At 44.9% G+C, this 19372-nt stretch overlaps 1 protein-coding gene across 1 annotated transcript in view; it reads right to left on the bottom strand.

Annotated features, from left to right (window-relative positions):
- LOC126187326 (integrator complex subunit 7) overlaps positions 1 to 19372 on the bottom strand; it is a 160479-nt gene that overhangs the window by 133559 nt on the left and 7548 nt on the right. Inside the window, 1 exon segment of the mRNA XM_049928344.1 lies at positions 8565 to 8694. Coding sequence (XP_049784301.1) covers positions 8565 to 8694 — 130 coding nt within the window.

Here is a 19372-nt window from a genome sequence, read left to right as displayed (position 1 = left end):
CTATGTATGGGAAAGCGTGGGTCAGCCGTAAGACACACACAGGGGGGAAAGATAGGAAAAGGGAGGAACAAAGAAAAAGGAAGAAGAGAAGAATTCTCAAACACCGCAGCAGAGAAGGAGCTACTAAGAAGCAAGGAAAGCGGAGACATACTGTACGTTGTAGAGATAAATGAAGAGAAACCACTCCATTCATTCATACACAAGCATCCGTCTCTGGAGGTAGGTGCAAAAACTAACTCCCAAAGAGAGGGAGAAGGTGATGTGGCAGGGGTGGGGGTGGGGGAAAGTATCTGGGGGAGGGGGGGGTTGTGGAATGGGAAGGTATGCAGCCTGGAAAGGAAAGAGAGCTGCACAAGCTCGGGGTCCCGTGCTTGGCACACACGTATCCACAAATGAGTTGTGGACCCCCGAGGGAGAGGGGCGTGGTGAGGGGGAGGGAGGGTGAGGGGGTGTGAGAGAGAGAGAGAGAGAGAGAGAGAGAGAGAGAGAGAGAGAGAGAGAGAGAGAGAGAGCACAGTACATCTTTTTTAATTTATGGAGGAGGAATCTCTATTCATTACTTTCATAAGAGATTTAGCAGTTCTTGGTGCCTGTGTGTGTGTGTGTGTGTGTGTGTGTGTGTGTGTGTGTGTGTGTGTGTTTGTGTGTGTGTCAGTTGTAACACTATTTTATTCTGATTGGTTGGTTGGTTTAAAAGAGGGGGGAGGGACCAAACTGCTAGGTCATTGGTCCCTTGTTCCGATTAAAATTATTCCACAAGGGTGGGAGTAAATTAATGACACAAAACACAGCTGGAAGGAAGGAGAAAACCACAAGAATGACAGAAGGGCAACAAACACTGAAATGGACAAAACCGGACAAGAAAACTACAGAGAGACGCAAGAAACATGTAGAAGAGATCAAAACACGAGAGCAGATTACCATGGCTGGCTGACCATGAGAATAAAAAGGAGAAGCCAGCAACACATTAAAACCTCCACCCTAAAAGCACTAGGGTGGAAGACACAAAGGGACAAAGGACATGCACTAAAACTTAGATCAAATGAAAAAAAACACCCTCACAAATGAAATGTAAAACTAAAGCTGCTGTTGAGGCATGGTCGCCCAACACCAAAAGCAGGGTGCTGGGGAAAGTTAAAAATTCGCCGCAGAGTGATTAAAAGTGGACAGCCAAGCACGAGGTTGACAACAGTCATTTGTGAGCCACAGTGACTGCGAGGTTGGTCCTCGCGACGGAAGAGGTAACCATGCATTAGCCACGTATGGCCAATGCGGAGACGGTAGAGGGCAACTGATTTCCTGCGAGAGGACCACATGGAAGACTTCCTCAAATTCGTAGTCTCCTTAATGACACACAGTTTGTTGTGCATACTGTTACACCAAACCCATCTCTCAAAGCCGAAAAACCCCACTGCATAAGACACAACACAGGTCAGTTTCGGTGATGCCCATCTCCAGAAGCAGTTTCCGCATAGCCTATTTGACCAGCCGGTCGGCAAGTTCATTGCATGGGATTCCAATGTGTCCTGGGGGTCCACACAAACACCACTGTATGACAAGACCATTCCAGGGCATAGATGGACATCTGAATGGACGCTACCAAAGGATGGCAAGGGTAGCACTGGTTGATAGCTTGTAGGCTACTCAATGAGTCAGTACACAGGATAAATGACTCGCCAGGGCATGAGCGGATGTGCTCAAGAGCACGAGATATCAGCACCAGCTCTGTACTGAAAACATTGCAGCCATCTGGCAAGGAATGCTGTTCAATATGTCCTCCATGAATGTACGCAAAGCCTACGTGACCATCAGCCATTGAGCCGCCAGTGTAAACCACTTCATGGCCCTGGTACATGTAGAAAATCGAGAGCATGTGATAGTGGAGAGCCAAGGGGTTAATGGAGTCCTTAGGGCCATGCAAAAGGTCCAAAAGAATCTGCAGCCTAGGTGTACACCATGGAGGTGTATGAGAATGGACCTCAATGAGAGGTGATAACAGGAAAGACTCCAGTTCAGACAGCAGGGTCTGGATCTGAACCACAATCATAAGCCCTGATCTCGGCTGCCGATGCGGGAGATGAATCGCCGTGGTTGGGAAAAGGAGACGGTAATTAGGATGTGCAAGAGAACTATGAATGTATGCAACATAACTGGTGAGCAGTCGTGCACGCATAACCTTCAATGGAGGGACTCCAGCCTCCACCAGGACACTGGTCACTGGACTTGTTCTAAAACCTCACACTGCTAGGTGAACGCCATAGTGGTGCACTGGGTTGAGTTAACGCATCGCCGAGGGTGCCACCGTACCATAAACCAGACTCCCATAGTCAAGGCAAGATTGAACAAGGGGTCTGTAGAGCAGTAGCAGCATAGAGCGATCTGCACCCCAGGTGGTGCTCCTCAGGTAGCGCAGGGTATTGAGGTGCTGCCAGCACTTCCGCTTAAGCTGACGAAGGTGATGTAGCCAAGTCAATTGGGCATCAAAAACCAGTACTAAGAATCGATATGTCTCCACTACAGTGAGTGGATCTCCATTAAGGTAAGGTTCTAACTCTGGATGAACAGTGCGATGCTGACAGAAATAAATGACACACGACTTCGCGGCTGAAAACTGGTAGCCGTGGGCTAGAGCCCATGACTGCACATTATGAGTGGCTCCCTGTAGACACCACTCGGCAACACCAGTACTGGAAGAGCAGTACGAAATGCAGAAGTCATCCGCATACAGAGAAGGTGAAACCGACGGCCCTACAGCTGCTGCTAGACTGTTAATAGCCACTAAAAATAGAGGGACACTCAATACAGAGCCCTGTGGAATGCCATTCTCCTGAATGTGGGGGGGGGGGGGGGGACTATGGGAGGTACAGACTTGGACACAGAAAGTATGGAGCGACAGAAAGTTTTTGATAAAAATCGGGAGCGGGCCCCGGAGACCCCACTCATACAATGTGTCCAGGATATGATGTCGCCAAGTCATGTCGTCTGCTTTATGGAAGTCAAAAAAGACGGCAAACAGATGTCAGCGTCTGGAAAAGGCTGTTTGGATGGCAGACTCAATGGATACAAGATTATCAGTGATAGAGCGACCCTGGCAGAAGTGACCCTGACATGGAGCCAGTAGGCCACGTGACTCCAGGACCAAACCAAACTGCTGACACACCACATGTTCCAGCAGCTTACAAAGAAAGTTGTTGGGGCTGATGGGCCAGTAGCTATCCACATCAAGTGGATTTTGACTGGGTTTGAGCACCAGAATGGTGGTGCTCTCCCACCATTGTGATGGAAAGATGCCATTGCACCGGATCCGGTTGAAGATGATGATGAGATGTCGGTTGTAGTCAGACGAGAGATGTTTAATCATCAGACTGTGGATCCAATCCAGCCCAGGAGCTGTGTCGGGGCAATGTGCAAGAGCACTGAGGAGTTCCCACTCTGTAAATGGGGTGTTATAGTGTTCAATGTGGTATGTAGTGAACGAGAGGACTTTCCTTTCCATCCGCCATTTGATGGTGCGAAAGACTGGGGGTTAGTTCTCAGACACAGAGGCTCAAGCGTAGTGCTCAGCAAAGTGCTTGTCCAATGCCATTTGCATCAGTAGATAACATGCCATTGATGTTAATGCCAGGGATATATGTTGAGGTCTGGTACCCAAAAAGACATCTGATCTTCGTGCAGACTTGGGTAGGCGACGTATGGCACCTAATGGTCGACACATACCACTCCCAACACTGCTGTTTCTGTCGTTTTATAAGCTGGCGTACATGGGCATGGAGCTGCTCAAAGGCTCTAGGGAAGGGTGCCACTTATGTTTCAGTAGAGATTGCCGATGCTCCTTAATTGCCTCAGCTACTTCCGGCAACCACCAAGGCACTGTCTTTTGCTGGAGGCACCCTAAGGAACAAGGGATTGCTTTTTCCACCACAGAAACAATCATAGTGACCTGTTCAATGACAACATCGATGGCACCATGTAGGAGAGACTCGGCGGTGATAGCAGAGGTGAAGGTTTCCCAGTCTGCCTTGTTTAAACCCCATCTGGGTAGGTGTCCGTGGGCATGATGCCGGGGAGTTACAGGAAGATGGGGAAGTGGTCACTACCACACAGACCGTCATGTGATCTCCAGTGGACAGATGGGAAAAGGCAAGGACTGCAAACTGAAAGACAAATGGCCGAATCTGTGCAATGTGCCACAATGAGATATGTGGGGGCACCTGTGTATAAGAGGCAGAGGTCGAGTTGTGACAGTAAATTTTTGACTTCCCTACCTCGACCAGTAAGTATGGCACCACACCACAAGGGGTTATGTGCATTAAAGTCTCCCAAAACTAGGAAAGGTTTAGGGGTTGATCAATCAATCAGTGCAGCCAATACTTTCAGGGGTAATGCACCATCTGGAGGAAGATATATATTGCAGACAGTTATTTCCTGGGTTGTCCTTATCCTGACAGCCCCAGCTTCAAGAGACATCTGAAGGAGCTCAGGTTCACTACATACTGAGTTCAGGATATAGACACAAACTCCACCTGACACTCTATTACAGTTGCTATGGTTCCTGTAATATCCCTTATAGCCACAGAGGGAAGGGGTTCTCATTGCCAGGAAACAGGTTTTCTGGAGGGCAATGCAGACAGCAAATGTAAAGCTTAACAGTTGCCGTAGCTCAGCCAGGTGGTGGAAAAAACCCCTGAAATTCCACTGGAGGATTACGTGATCGTGAGACTGGGAAGGCATGAAACACTCAATGAGGCAGTCTACACCTCAGGGTCACCTGCTGCCACCAGATGAGTACCTGTGCGGTCGACATCCATTGTGTCTGAGAGCACAGTGAGATCTAGGTCCTCAGCGGATGCCAGAATCTCCACCTCATCCTCAGACACAGAGCTTGTAGTTAGTGGTGGTGTGGGAGCCACTGCAGCACCTTGGTTCTTGGGGGTCTTTTTCTTTTTAGGTCTCTCTCACTGCTCCTTAGGTTTGTCCAGCTGGGAGGGCTTCACTGATTCACTCTCAGGGACTGAGGAGGACCGTGATGCTCTACTACCAGCTACCTGTGGTTGCTTCAGCCGCTACCAGGTGTCAGGATGGCCACTGGTAGGAACCTGGGAAGGGATTAAACCAAGGGATCCCTTCCTGGTGAAAGGAGCCAAAGGAGACTTACACTTTTCCATCTGAGAAGTGGGGACTGACGTCCCTAATGGCTGGGGGGGGGGGGGGGGGGGGGCGGAGATGGGGGATGAAGCTCCTGAAGTAGGTTGTGCAGGAGCAACAGGGAGGGAAGTGACCCCCACCATGAAGGGGGCAGGTGGAGTCTGACAGCTCTGAGAGCCAACTGTATGTGATGGAAAGGAAGATGGTAGAACCGTTGTCGTAGCGGCAGCGTAGGTTGACGTCATATGCATAGGATGTAGCCTCTCATATTTTCTCTTAGCCTCAGTGTAGGTCAGTCAGCCCAGGGTCTTTAATACCATTATTTTCCTTTCTTCCTGGAGAATCCTGCAGTCTGCTGAGCAAGGCGAATGGTGCTCTCCGCAGTTGACACAGACGGTAGGGGTGGCACAGAGAGTATTGGGACGTGAAGGGCGCCCACAATCCCAACAGGTGACAATGGAAGTACAGTGGGAAGACATACCGTATTTACTCGAATCTAAGCCGCGCTTTTTTTCCGGTTTTTGTAATCCAAAAAACCGCCTGCGGCTTAGAATCGAGTGCAAAGTAAGCGGAAGTTCTGTAAAATGTTGGTAGGTGCCGCCACAAGTAACTTTTGCCGTCGAATATATGTAGCGCTACACAAGCATGCTTTGAAGGCACAAAGATAAATACTGGCGCCAAAACCTCTGCGCCAGTAAATAAATTAAAAAAAAAAGAAAAAGGTGGTGGACGAGCTTTTTTTCTCCGCCCCGAGTTTCGACCACTGCATTTTCATACATTATCCAACGAAGTAAATACAAATTCCGTATTGTTCATCTTCGAATGTAGCAGCCTTTCAACGTACTACGAAAATCCGACTGGCTAGACTGTTTGGGATGTTTGTCAATATGACCAACTCTACGTTCTGAATTTTTTCCTATCTGTGACAAGAGATGGTTGCTAATAGGAACTTTTATGAATTGTGAATCACATGCAGTATTCTCTTCATCATAAGAATAATACGAATATAAACTTTTTGCCATGTATTCTTTTGTGTTTGCTGCTACTTCATTTAAATCCTGTCTGCCTAATAAACTTCGAAACTAGAGTGAGACAACAGCAATCGCGGAAGAATATACATATCATGCCTTGTTTATATTAGTATTATTCTTACGCCGATTAGAGATACAGTCAGAAATGAAGCACGACAACTGACTAGATTTTTAAATCTAAGATGACTCTAATTTCTGTGCAGAAGGTAATGTACTAAAGAGGCATCTGGAAAGATATTCAAACGGAGAAAAATTTTCGCTAAACTCTCCTTCACAACATCTTCTACCACACGCAGTCTATTATTTGGTTCTTGTTGATCATTATCAAAGAAAGCAGCAGTGTAAGTAACAACAAATTGCAGTCTCTTGCCATTGTTTCGCTAATGAGACGATTTTATTTATTTATTTTTATTTATTTATTTATTTTCAATTGGAAGCGGTGGTAGCGCATACAAAAGCAAGCCATGTCGCGAGCGGCGACAGGTCGTAAACACTCACTATCAGAATGCGACAAACAATGCGTGACACAGTACAATAATGCATTTTCAGCTTAGAGTGACGAAACACCTATAACAAAGTAACGGCACTTATCAGATCAAAGAAAAATAAGCAATCAATTCAACCCAGACGAAGCACGTGAAAAAGGAAGGGTACCCGTATAAATATGGACGGAGCACCTGACGCATAGCAATGGCTACCTGGTAAAGCTTAACTGCTAAGCTTACGATTCGAACCAAACTACTGTAGCTGTATCGTCATTCATTCGACCTAAATTGTATCTCATATTACAATGGACCAACTTTGTTTCGATTTGGAGGTGCGGCCTAAAACTTTTCTCTACCCTTGAATTTCGAATCTCAAATTTCAGGTGCGGCTTAGATTCGGGAAAAATTTTTTTCCTTGATTTCGAGTCTCATTTTTCAGGTGAGGCTTAGATTCGAGTGCGGCTTAGATTCGAGTAAATACGGTATACCCAAACTTCCAGCACTTAAAGTACTGCGTCAGTGGAGGGATATATGACTTTACATCACAGCGGTAGACCATCACCTTGACCTTCTCGGATAATGTGTCACTCTCGAAGACCAAGATGAAGGCACTGGTGGCAACCTGATTATCCCTTGGGCCCCGATGGACACGCTGGATGAAATGGACACCTCGCCACTCTAAATCGGTGTACAGCTCATCATCAGACTGTAAAAGAAGGTCCCTGTGAAATATGATACCCTGGATCATATTTAAGCTCTTGTGGGGGATGATGGATACAGAAACATCCCCCAGCTTGTCACAGGTGAGTAGTGCCCACGACTGGGTATAAGATGCTGTTTTGATCAAGACCGAGCCAGACCCAATTTTGGACAAGCCCTCCACCTCCCCAAACGTGTCCTCTAAATGCTCCACAAAAAACTGAGGTTTCATTGACAAGAAAGATTCCCCATCAATTCTCACACATATGAGGTAACGGGGTGAATAAGCTACGCTGCCATCCTTAGCATGGCGTGACCAGAGGGGGGTGGGGGGGAATGATTTGGGGTTGTATTTCTAACAAATGAAGTTAGACCTTGACCACTTAGAGACTGTTGATGTTTGACCACCAGCAAGAGATGATGTACTCCGCTTCATGGAGTGTCATCCGCCCTGATGCTACCCACTCTGACCAGGGGCCCTCCCCATGGGTGCCACCCAGCCGCAGCAAAGGCCACTTGGCAGAATGGCCATTACCGGGAGTCTCAATGCCCCGCGGTGATGGGCATCCCCTCCTTGGCATACGCAGGGAGTTAAAGGTGCAGGTATCAGCAGAGCAATCCCTGTGTGGTCAGGGGGCTACAACCAAGAGCGTACAAGGTGGCCCCACCACAACGGACTGGCTACCGTGCTGGGTATCAGGCCCAAATGAGCTAAGAAGTCCATTATCATCGACAGCGCAGAAAGCGATACTGCACAGAGGATGGAGGAAAACGCACCTAGGAGAGTGACCTCACCCAACAACTGGAGAATGTGCGGAAGTGCAAATCCACGTCGACGAAGGATTCGAGAGGTCTCAGTGCTTGATGGACACTATGCACCACGTAAGGCGCCCTTCCCCAATTGGCTCGCTCTTCAGGAAAATTTTGAAAAATGGAGGTCAAACCCACAGGGGTTCATCACATTAAGGCCGAAACGTATGATACTCCTTTTAGTCATCTCTTAAGAAAGGCAGGAATACCTCGTGCCTATTCTAACCCACAGACCCACAGTGGGGGTGGGGGAGGGGAATTTTATTCTTTGCAATGAGTATGGTTTCTTTATACATATCTTTAAACACAACATACTATTCAGTTATCATATGTTCATACCATATCTTAATAGTACAAATGTAACTGATCAAAATATGACGACAGCAACACTTACCCTATGCGAAACAAATCTGCAAGTTTCAGCAAAGACGCATTTATCAGTATTGGAAATGGGTATTTCTCAAATAACCTTGGGAATCTGACAATTGCCTCACATTGTTCTCCAACTCTGCCAGATCTTAATCCTGAAATGAAAGATCATATATAATTTTTAAACACAGTGACCAACATTCTCTTACATAATTGTGTGTGTTTGATTACTTACATATTATTATTTATGTGGATAGAAAAGTAACAGATATTTTGCCACACAAATAGCAGACAGCATTTATGCAAGGAAACAACTGAAAAATCTGTTATACAAGGGGGGGGGGAACTTTTTTAAAAGTGCACTATATAAAATCAACAACTCTGAAGAGTGCTGAAGATGGAAAATAATTATCAGACACTTGTCACAATTTTCTGTTTCATACATGTAGGCTGTAATTTGAAAATTAAAATAATTAGTTCATCTAACATCGTTAGTGAAAAAAGTAGTGAGGATTCACTGAAAAGCAGATGACTACTTCCCCATTCTTCTCAAATTGGAGTTAGATCCTTTCTAAGTACGGGGTGAGCTGCAATCTCAATGGCTGCACGGCAAGTACAGGACGTGCTTGGATCAAGGAACAGTCGGAATTGTAGTTGTAAATTGTTGTAGTTGTGCTGGGAAAGTCCCTGAGCTTCAAGCACTAATAGAAAGCACAGAAGCTGAAATCGTTATAGGTACAGAAAGCTGGCTAAAGCCTGAAATAAGTTCTGCAGAAATTTTTACGAAGTCGCAGACAGTGTTCAGGAAAGATAGATTAGGCAGAATTGGTGGTGGAGTGTTTGTGTCTGTCAGTAGTGGTTTATCTTGTAGTGAAGTCGAAGTAGATAGTCCGCATGAATTGGTATGGGGGGAGGTTATACTTAACAGCCAAACTAAGTTAATAATTGGCTCCTTCTACCGACCCCCAGACTCCGATGATATAGTTGCTGAACAGTTCAGAGAAAATTTGAGTCTCGTAACAAATAAATTCCCCACTCATACGGTTATAGTTGGTGGGGACTTCAACCTTCCCTCGATATGTTGGCAAAAATACTTGTTCAAAACCGGTGGTAGGCAGAAAACATCTTCCGAGATTGTCCTAAATGCTTTCTTCGAAAATTTTTTCAAGCAGTTAGTCCACGAACCCACTCAAATTGTAAATGGTTGTGAAAACACATTTGACCTTTTAACCAAAAACAATGCAGAGCTGATAGAGAGCATCATGACTGATACAGGGATTAGTGATCACAAGGTCGTTATAGCTAGGCTCAATACCGTTTCTTCCGAATCCACCAGAAACAAACGCAAAAAAATTTTATTTAAAAAAGCAGATTAAGCGTCACTAGAAGCCTTCCTAAGAGACAATCTCCATTCCTTCCGAACTGACTATGCAAATGTAGACGAGATGTGGCTCAAATTCAAAGATATAGTAGCAACAGCAATTGAGATATTCATACCTCATAAATTGGTAAGAGATGGAACTGATCCCCCATGGTACACAAAACAGGTCCGAACGCTGTTGCAGAGGCAACGGAAAAAGCATGCGAAGTTCAGAAGAACGCGAAATCCCGAAGATTGGCAAAAATTTACAGATGCGCGAAATATGGCACGGACTTCAATGCGAGATGCCGTTAATGGGTTCCACAACGAAACATTGTCTCGAAATTTGATAGAAAATCCGAAGAAATTCTGGTCGTATGTAAAGTACACAAGTGGCAAGACGCAGTCAGTACCTTCGCTGTGCAGTGCTGATGGTACTGTTACCGAGGATTGTGCCGCTAAAGCGGAGTTATTGAACGCAGTTTTCCAAAATTCCTTCACCAGGGAAGACGAAGGGAATATTCCAGAATTTGAAACACGAACAGCTTCTAGCACGAGTTTCTTAGAAGTAGATACCTTAGGGGTTGCGAAGCAACTCAAATCGCTTGATACGGGCAAGTCTTCAGGTCCGGATTGTATACCGATTAGGTTCCTTTCAGATTACGCTGATACAATAGCTCCCTACTTAGCACTCATATACAAACGCTCGCTCACCGATAGATCTGTACCTACAGATTGGAAAATTGTGCAGGTCGCACCAGTGTTTAAGAAGGGTAGTAGGAGTAATCCAACGAACTACAGACCTACATCATTGACGTCGGTTTGCAGTAGGGTTTTGGAGCATAACTGTATTCACACATTATGAATCACCTCGAAGGGAATGATATATTGATACGTAATCAGCATGGTTTCAAAAAACATCATTCTTGTGCAACGCAGCTAGCTCTTTATTCGCACGAAGTAATGGCCACTATCGACAGGGGATCTCAAGTTGATTCCATATTTCTAGATTTCCGGAAAGCTTTTGACACCGTTCCTCACAAGCGACTACTAATCAAGCTGCGGGCCTATGGGGTATTGTCTCAGTTCGTCAGGAAGTTTGCAGTTCGTAGTAATAGACGGCAAATCATCGAGTAAAACTGAAGTGATATCAGGTGTTCCCCAGGGAAGCGTCCTGGGACCTCTGCTGTTCCTCATCTATATAAATGACCTGGGTGACAATCTGAGCAGTTCTCTTAGGTTGTCCGCAGATGATGCTGTAATTTACCGTCTAGTGAGGTCATCCGAAGACCAGTATCAGTTGCAAAGCAATTTAGAAAAGATTGCTGTATGGTGCGGTAGGTGGCAGTTGACGCTAAATAACAAAAAGTGTGAGGTGATCCACATGAGTTCCAAAAGAAAGCTGTTGGAATTCGATTACTCGATAAATAGTACAATTCTCAAGGCTGTCAATTCAACTAAGTACCTGGGTGTTAAAATTACAAACAACTTCAGTTAGAAAGACCACATAGATAATATTGTGGGGAAGGTGAGCAAAAGGTTGCATTTCATTGGCAGGACACTTAGAAGATGCAAAAAGTCCACTAAAGAGACAGCTTACACTACACTCGTTCGTCCTCTGTTAGAATATTGCTGCGAGGTGTGGTATCTTTACCAGGTGGGATTGATGGAGGACATCGAAAGGGTGCAAAAAAGGGCAGCTCGTTTTATATTATCACGTAATAGGGGAGAGAGTGTGACAGATATGATACGCGAGTTGGGATGGAAGTCATTAAAGCAAAGATGTTTTTCGTCGCGGCAAGATCTATTTACGAAATTTCAGTCACCAACTTTCTCTTCCGAATGCGAAATTATTTTGTTGAGCTCAACCTACATAGGTAGGAATGATCATCAAAATAAAATAAGAGAAATCAGAGCTCGAACAGAAAGGTTTAGGTGTTCGTTGTTCCCGCACGCTGTTCGGGAGTGGAATGGTAGAGAGATAGTATGATTGTGGTTCGATGAACCCTCTGCCAAGCACTTAAATGTGAACTGCAGAGTAGTCATAAAAAAAAGTCCATCAATGAGACATTCAATTCTAACATTTTCTCTTTGTCATGAACAGTCCAGTGATACGTGTTAAACTCAGTTTGTAGACTGATTTATTAGAGCAGTTAAAGGGAACTAAGCAGCAAGCACATCAATCCCCTCTTCCTTTAAAAATCAAAGCCTAATGGATTCCATGACGAGAAAAGGGTGGTGTGCCAGTTTCATCTTTCGCTGCCCTCTTGCCACAATATGAAGACAAATCAGGTAAAATGTAGTGCACTGACACAGGTACACTACAAGCACCACGATGGTTGGGCTCTCACCAAATGTGGTGCCTGTGTGTTAGAGGACAGTAACCTTTTCTCAATTTTGTTAAAGCCACTTCTTTTTGTGTAACTGGAGAAATCTTTGACACAGCAAGACTTTTTGCTTCGTCAGCTGTAACTTGTTATTTTGTACTTCCAGCCACACATTCTTCCACTGATACATAACTTTCCTCCTCAACAACAACATAATACCACCCAACCACATCCACTCAGAGTAGTACAATACTTTCGTAGCACGTGCCCCTTGCTGCCGTGTCAGCTTGTTCATTTCCCAACATTACCATCTCGCATGCTACCCAGAAGAATGATAATTCCTTTACTTGATGATGTAGTAAGTTAAATGTGTTTTGCATTTTTGGCCCACATTGTCTTCTGAGACACTATAAGAATGGTCTATTGAACACTTAGGGAGTAGGTGAGAAAGTTATTCCACTGATCGCATTTCACCTGCTCCATTCTCTGCAGCTTTGTCCTGCAAGTTGCTGCCTTGTTCTAAACATATGAGTATGTTTTGTTAAGTAACGTCCATTTGAACATAAGTACACAATGAAAGGTTATTTCAAAAAAGTACGAGGGCATTTTGACAAGTAAAGATACAATGGCTCGCAATCCTTAAATAGAACATTTATTTAGAAAACATCAGTTGCATCTTATTAACTGGATTATTTCTAAAAACAAGGACGCTGTAACTTACCAAACGAAAGCATTAGTATGTTGATAGAGACAATAACAAACACAAACACACACACAATCTTCAAGCTTTCGCAACCCACGGTTGCTTCATCAGGAGAGAGGGAAGGAGAGGGAAAGACAAAAGGATGTGGGTTTTAAAGGAGAGGGTAAGGAGTCATTCCAGTCCCGGGAGCGGAAAGACTTACCTTAGAGGGAAAAAGGGACAGGTATGCACTCGCGCGCGCGCACACGCACACACACATATCCATCCGTACATGAACAGACACAAGCAGACATATGTAAAGGCAAAGAGTTTGGGCAGAGATGTCAGTCGAGGCGGAAGTACAAAGGCAAAGATGTTGTTGAATGACAGGTGAGGTATGAGCGGCAGCAACTTGAAATTAGTGGAGGTTGAGGCCTGGTGGATAACGGGAAGAGAGGATATATTGAAGGGCAAGTTCCCATCTCCGGAGTTCTGATAAGTTGGCGTCAGTGGGAAGTATCCAGATATCCCGGACGGTGTAACACTGTGCCAAGATGTGCTGGCCATGCACCAAGGCATGTTTAGCCACAGGGTGATCCTCATTACCAACAAACACTGTCTGCCTGAGTGCATTCATGCGAATGGACAGTTTGTTGCTGATCATTCCCACATACAAAGCTTCACAGTGTAGGCAGGTCAGTTGTTAAATCACGTGGGTGCTTTCACACGTGCCTCTGCCTTTGATTGTGTACACCTTCCGGGTTACAGGACTGGAGTAGGTGGTGTTGGGAGAGTGCATGGGACAGGTTTTACACCGGGGGTGGTTACAAGGGTAGGAGCCAGAGGGTAGGGAAGGTGGTTTGGGGATTCCATAGGGATGAACCAAGAGGTTATGAAGGTTAGGTGGACAGCGGAAAGACACTCTTGGTGGAGTGGGGAGGATTTCATGAAGGATGGATCTCATTTCAGGGCAGGATTTGAGGAAGTTGTATCCCTGCTGGAGAGCCACAGTCAGAGTCTGATCCAGTCCCAGAAAGTATCCTGTCACAAGTGGGGAACTTTTGGGGTTCTTCTGTGGGAGGTTCTGGGTTTGAGGGGATGAGGAAGTGGCTCTGGTTATTTGCTTCTGTACCTGGTCGGGAGGGTAGTTGCGGGATGCGAAAGCTGTTTTCACGTTGTTGGTGTAAAGGTTCAGGGATTCAGGACGGGAGCCGATTTGTTTGCCACGAAGACCTAGGTTGTAGGGAAGGGACCATTTGATATGGAATGGGTGGCAGCTGTCATAATGGAGGTACTGTTGCTTGTTGGTGGGTTTGATGTTGACGGATGTGTGAAGCTCACCATTGGACAGATAGATGTCAACATCGAGGAAAGTGGCATGGGATTTGAAGTAGGACCAGGTGAATCTGATGGAACCAAAGGAGTTGAGGTTGGAGAGGAAATTCTGGAGTTCTTCTTCACTGTGAGCCCAGATAATGAATATGTCATCAATAAATCTGTACCAAACTTTGGGTTGGCAGGCCTGGGTAAACAAGAAGGCTTCCTCTATGCGACCCATAAATAAGTTGGCGTATGAGGGGGCCATCCTGGTATGCATGGCTGTTCCCTTTAATTGTTGGTATGTCTGGTCTTCGAAAGTGAAGAAGTTGTCAAAATACGAGGGTATTTCGGAAAGTAAAGCTACACCATATGCCAGAGAAACAGAAGAGTTTTGGCGAGCAAGTTGGCAACATTTCTTCACTTTCTTTATTGCCTGGATTGCAAATTCTGACCAATTACTATTCTCATCGATCCTATTCATTGACTCACATGATTATAATGTGTAATGGTTAACAGAATGTAAAAATACTGCAATGACTACTTTTTGTTGCCTCTGACAATACAAAAGGCTTTTGCCTGAGCAGTGTGAAAGGTTGCAAGACTATCATCCGATACATACAGTGAAATGTTTGTAGTGCTACCTCCATATCCCTGATGGCTAAATGGCAGTCCTTGCTCCACCATGGGACTAGCTATCTGCTGGGTTTAACTGACAACTTCGGGACAGATGCATTAGGAGGCCTGTGTATGATGGTAGCGACATGTTCTACCACCCAGGGACGATGGATTGATGTTGGACTACATTGCTGTACACTCTCCAGCGATCTTTGTAGAAGATCTATTCAGGTGGCTTGGTGGCAGGTGCTGATGTGTCTGACAGGTGGATCCAAATGGAAAAATGGTGACTATGCTTTAAGTCCATAGCCACTTCCCAAAGAACAGTATCAAAAAGTGTGGGGTAGGAAAGTGACAAACTGTGGACGATTCTAGTGCAGAGCTAAAAGTGTCGCTTTCCACGTATAGGCGAGGCAGATACATTTGACAAGAGGAACTTCTGACATACTTGGCCCCTAGGACAAGAGTATATGGAGCCTAAATGTGTGTGATATGCACCGTTATATCCTAGAATTAGAAAAGGTCACGGGAGTTCAAGGTTGAAGTTCTGAAGAGCCCCACTATCCACATGTTCTTGAAGAGGGCGACAGGGAGCACAGTCATCCTTAGAAGTATGTAAATCTGAATGTCAACTGCTTGAAGGTATGTGGTGAGGGAGGCTAATTGGTACTAAGTGGCTTGTATTGTGGACAAATACTGCCACTCCATGCTTGGTCCTCTCACCATCTGCATTTTCACTCCTGTGGATGGTGCAGCCTTCTAACATAAGATTGTCTGAAGGTGTGCATTGTGTCTCTTGTAAACATATGCACAAGAGGTCAAACTGAGCTTCCAATATTATCCATCAGATCAGATCTGAACTGTAACATAGTAGATGATATCACTGATTACTGGGCTGAATCATTCAGAGATTAAACATTACCTTTGGTTGTCCTTGTAACAAATAAAAGCAGTAATTACAATTTATGTGAACTTCAAATTATACAAGATGGTTATGATTAAATGTATGCTACTTGAGAGGGGCCCCACACAAAATGAGTGATCATAGAACAATGAAACTTTGTGGAAACATTTCTAAGGACATGCAGAAGAAAAATAATGACCAAACCATTAAAAGAAGCACATTTTAATTTCCGCATGACAGGGTAACATTTGTTAATTGTGCACCATGTTTATGTTCCAGGTTACAAACATCGCTCAATTTGAGGACCATCTGCATCCACAAAAGCCTGGAACCACATTAGATATTGCTCTACTGTGGGCTGAAACATCTCAGATAGGATGTTGGCTTTCTCCCTCGGTATGCTCATCTTCAACCTCAATGTGTTGTGTGTCCCATTGATAACCCCCCAGCCAGAATCAGATGGGTTCAAATCTGGTGATCTTGGTGGCCAAACTGTCATTTAATTTGAACTTCTGAATCATGTTCTTCAACCCCAGTGCAGAAAGAGGACCCCTCCACATTCCTTTAATGCGCCAATACCCATAAAGAGCAGCATCACTACTGCAGCTGTTTGGATAAAAAAAAAAAAAGACTTCGTGAGTAAAACTCTGCACACCTTGTCCAGACCCATGTTGACGTAACGCCCATTGTTACTTGTGTTTCAACCCAATGTTGCCATAACGTGCTGGCGTCTAATGGTAAGTCGTCATACTAATACTACTACCAATGCAAACCCTGCAGACCAAAGTCTGAACATCATTCCCATCAAATTGGATATCCATATGGTGCATAGTTTTCTGTCTGCACTGGCTCAATTAGTGAAAGTTTCGTTATAACCACCCTGCATATACATAAATTTTTCTTTCAAAAATAAAATTTCTCTCTTTGAGAGGTCAAGTGACTGTTTGTGTGTCATAGTGACATAACATTCTAAGCAGGTTTTGACTTCATTTATAGAAAAATATGCTGCAGAATGTCCTATGTCAGATGGGTTAACTTATTACATGGGCTTGGAGAGGAAGTGTCAGAACCGTATTGTTATGATCTAAAAAAGAAGAAACCAAACGGTCATCCCCTTATTTGTGCTGACTTTAAGTCTATGGTAAATCCCGAGACAGTGATCGCTCCCTTACCATTTCCTGAAGACATTTTTGATAAGCTTGGTGTGGGAAAATTCTTTTCCACAGTTGACTTGTGCGACGCATACTTTCAAATTCCGCAGCGCTATTTTGTGATCAACACCCACCTTGAATTGTTCAAGTTTCACTGCCTTTCATTCGGTTGTGCTTCGGCTCCTGCTATTTTTCAGTCTTACTTGCAGCAGTTATGTGCCACTGTCCCTGGCTGTTCCAATTATCTGGACGACACTGTCGTATCAGGTTGCACCCCTGACGAACACTTGCAGAATTTGTGTGCCTTATTTACTGTACTTTTGCAGGCAGAACTCAAGTGTAACAGAGACTAGTGCAAATTCCTTTTGAGCCCTCCAAACCAGTTGTTTTGGCTGTCAATGCATCTTCTCACAGTATCAGAGCAGTTCTCTCACACCGCAATAATTCTATCGACTGCCCAATCGCTTTTGCGTCTAAGTTGCTCAACTCTGCCCAGCAAAACTATTCTCAAATCTAGAAAGAAGCTTTAGCTATTGTATAAGAAGTGACAAAGTTTCATGATTTTTTGTATGGTCACCGACCATAAGCCTTTGTGTCACTGTTTCACCTGTCAAAGACAGTTCCAGCCCATACTGCACAGAAGTTGCAACATTGGTGTTTGTTTTTGTCTAACAACAATTACGAAATTTTGTTTCAGCCTACGGCCCAGCATGGCAATGCTGATGCTTTGGCTCGCCTCCGTATCAGTCTTGACAATGAGTTTGATTCTTCCGACTTGTCATGCATGTTTATTGATTCGCAGGATAATGGATTAGCTGATGGTTTTCCAGTGGATTTTCGCTGAATTGCTTCCGCGACAGCCACCAATACTTTTTCGCAGATTCTTTGGCAGTATACTCGTACTCAATGGCCTATGTCTGCTATGCAGATTTGTGATCCCCTTGTTCAACATTACTTTGCGCAACATCACAACACATCTGTACACAACAGCGTTATTTTGTTATGAACTGACAATGATCAGTCTCGTGTGGTTGTACCTCATTCGTTGCAGTTGGAAATCCTCCGATTACTGCATGCTGGTCATTGGGGTATAGTGCGGACGAAGCAATTAGCACTTCGTCACTGCACTTGGGTCGGTATTGATAAACAAATTGTGAATTTGCTTGCTAATTGTGACTCCTGCGCGGAGCATCAATCTGTTTCCCGCCAGGGCTTGTTTGCATGGGCGACTCCTACTGTGCCTTGCATCGCGTTCATATTGATTTTGTGGGTCCTTTCTGGGACACCGACTGGTTGATAGTTATTGATGCGTACAGAAACTTCTCTTTTGTTGTGCCTATGTCTTCTATTACATCTGCCAGTACTATTTGGACTTTGACGTCTATTTTTTGTATTGAGAGCCTTCCTGAAGTTATTGTCTCCAACAATGGCCCCCAATTTGTGTTGTCTGAGTTTGAAGCGTTCCGTGCTGCTAACGGCATTCGCCATCTGACCTCAGCCCCATTCCACCCCCAGTCGAACGGCGAGGCTGAACGCTTTGTGCAAATATTTAAGTTGCAGATGAACAAGTTGTGTGCCACAGACTCTCACGAGCGTGTGCTATGGACTTTCCTTACTTCCTATCGCTCCCAGCCACGCGGCACCCGTACCCCAGCAGAATTGCTACAGGGCCACACCCAGCGGTCGCCCCTGCAGTTATTGCACCCGCCGCTGCATGCTCCTGCTGCTTTGCGTCATTCTGGCTTGGCGCCGCATGCTTTGGTGTTCTACCATGTTTTCTCTGGCAGAAAGCGCTGGGAGCAGGGGCGCATCCTTCGCCAGATTGGCTGCGACTTGTCTTTAATTTCTGGTCCTTCTGGCACTGTCAAGTGACACAGGAACCAGATGTGTTTATGCCGTCCTTGGTTTTCTGTCACTGTTTCCTTTCCGGCAGAATTGGATTCCTCACAGCTTATATGCATATGTTGCCAAATGCATAAAACCTGGTTGGTTAGGTCTTATGGGACCAAACTGCTTACACACTACTTAATCTAATTTAAACACACACACCCATGCTCAAAGGAGGACTCGAACCTCTGGTCTGATGGGTTAGGGGGTTGGGTGAAGGGGGGTGAGGGGGAGTTACAAGGACCATGACAAGATGCCTCAGACCGTGTGCACATAAAACATGTGCTATGTAGTAATGGAACAAAGTTATTTAGTCCGATGAGTCTTGTTTCACATTGTTTCCAACTTCTGGCAGAGATTATATCCCAAGAGTGAAACATGGCCAGGGTTCAGTGAGCATACCCAGTATTCCATGGTTACTCTATAAGGTTTTGTACCTGCCAAGTACTATGTGACCATTTTAGCTGATCAGGTCCATTCTGTAACACAATATTTGTTCCTCAATGGTAATGCTGCATTCCAAGAAAATAGGGGCCCTTTCACACAGATTGCATTGTATAGGATTGGTTTATGAGTACGAGGATGCA

The sequence above is a fragment of the Schistocerca cancellata genome, chromosome 5 (genome assembly GCF_023864275.1).
Source record: "Schistocerca cancellata isolate TAMUIC-IGC-003103 chromosome 5, iqSchCanc2.1, whole genome shotgun sequence".
In the NCBI taxonomy this organism is placed as follows: Eukaryota; Metazoa; Arthropoda; class Insecta; order Orthoptera; family Acrididae; genus Schistocerca; species Schistocerca cancellata.
This window is presented reverse-complemented; position numbering and strand designations above follow the sequence as displayed.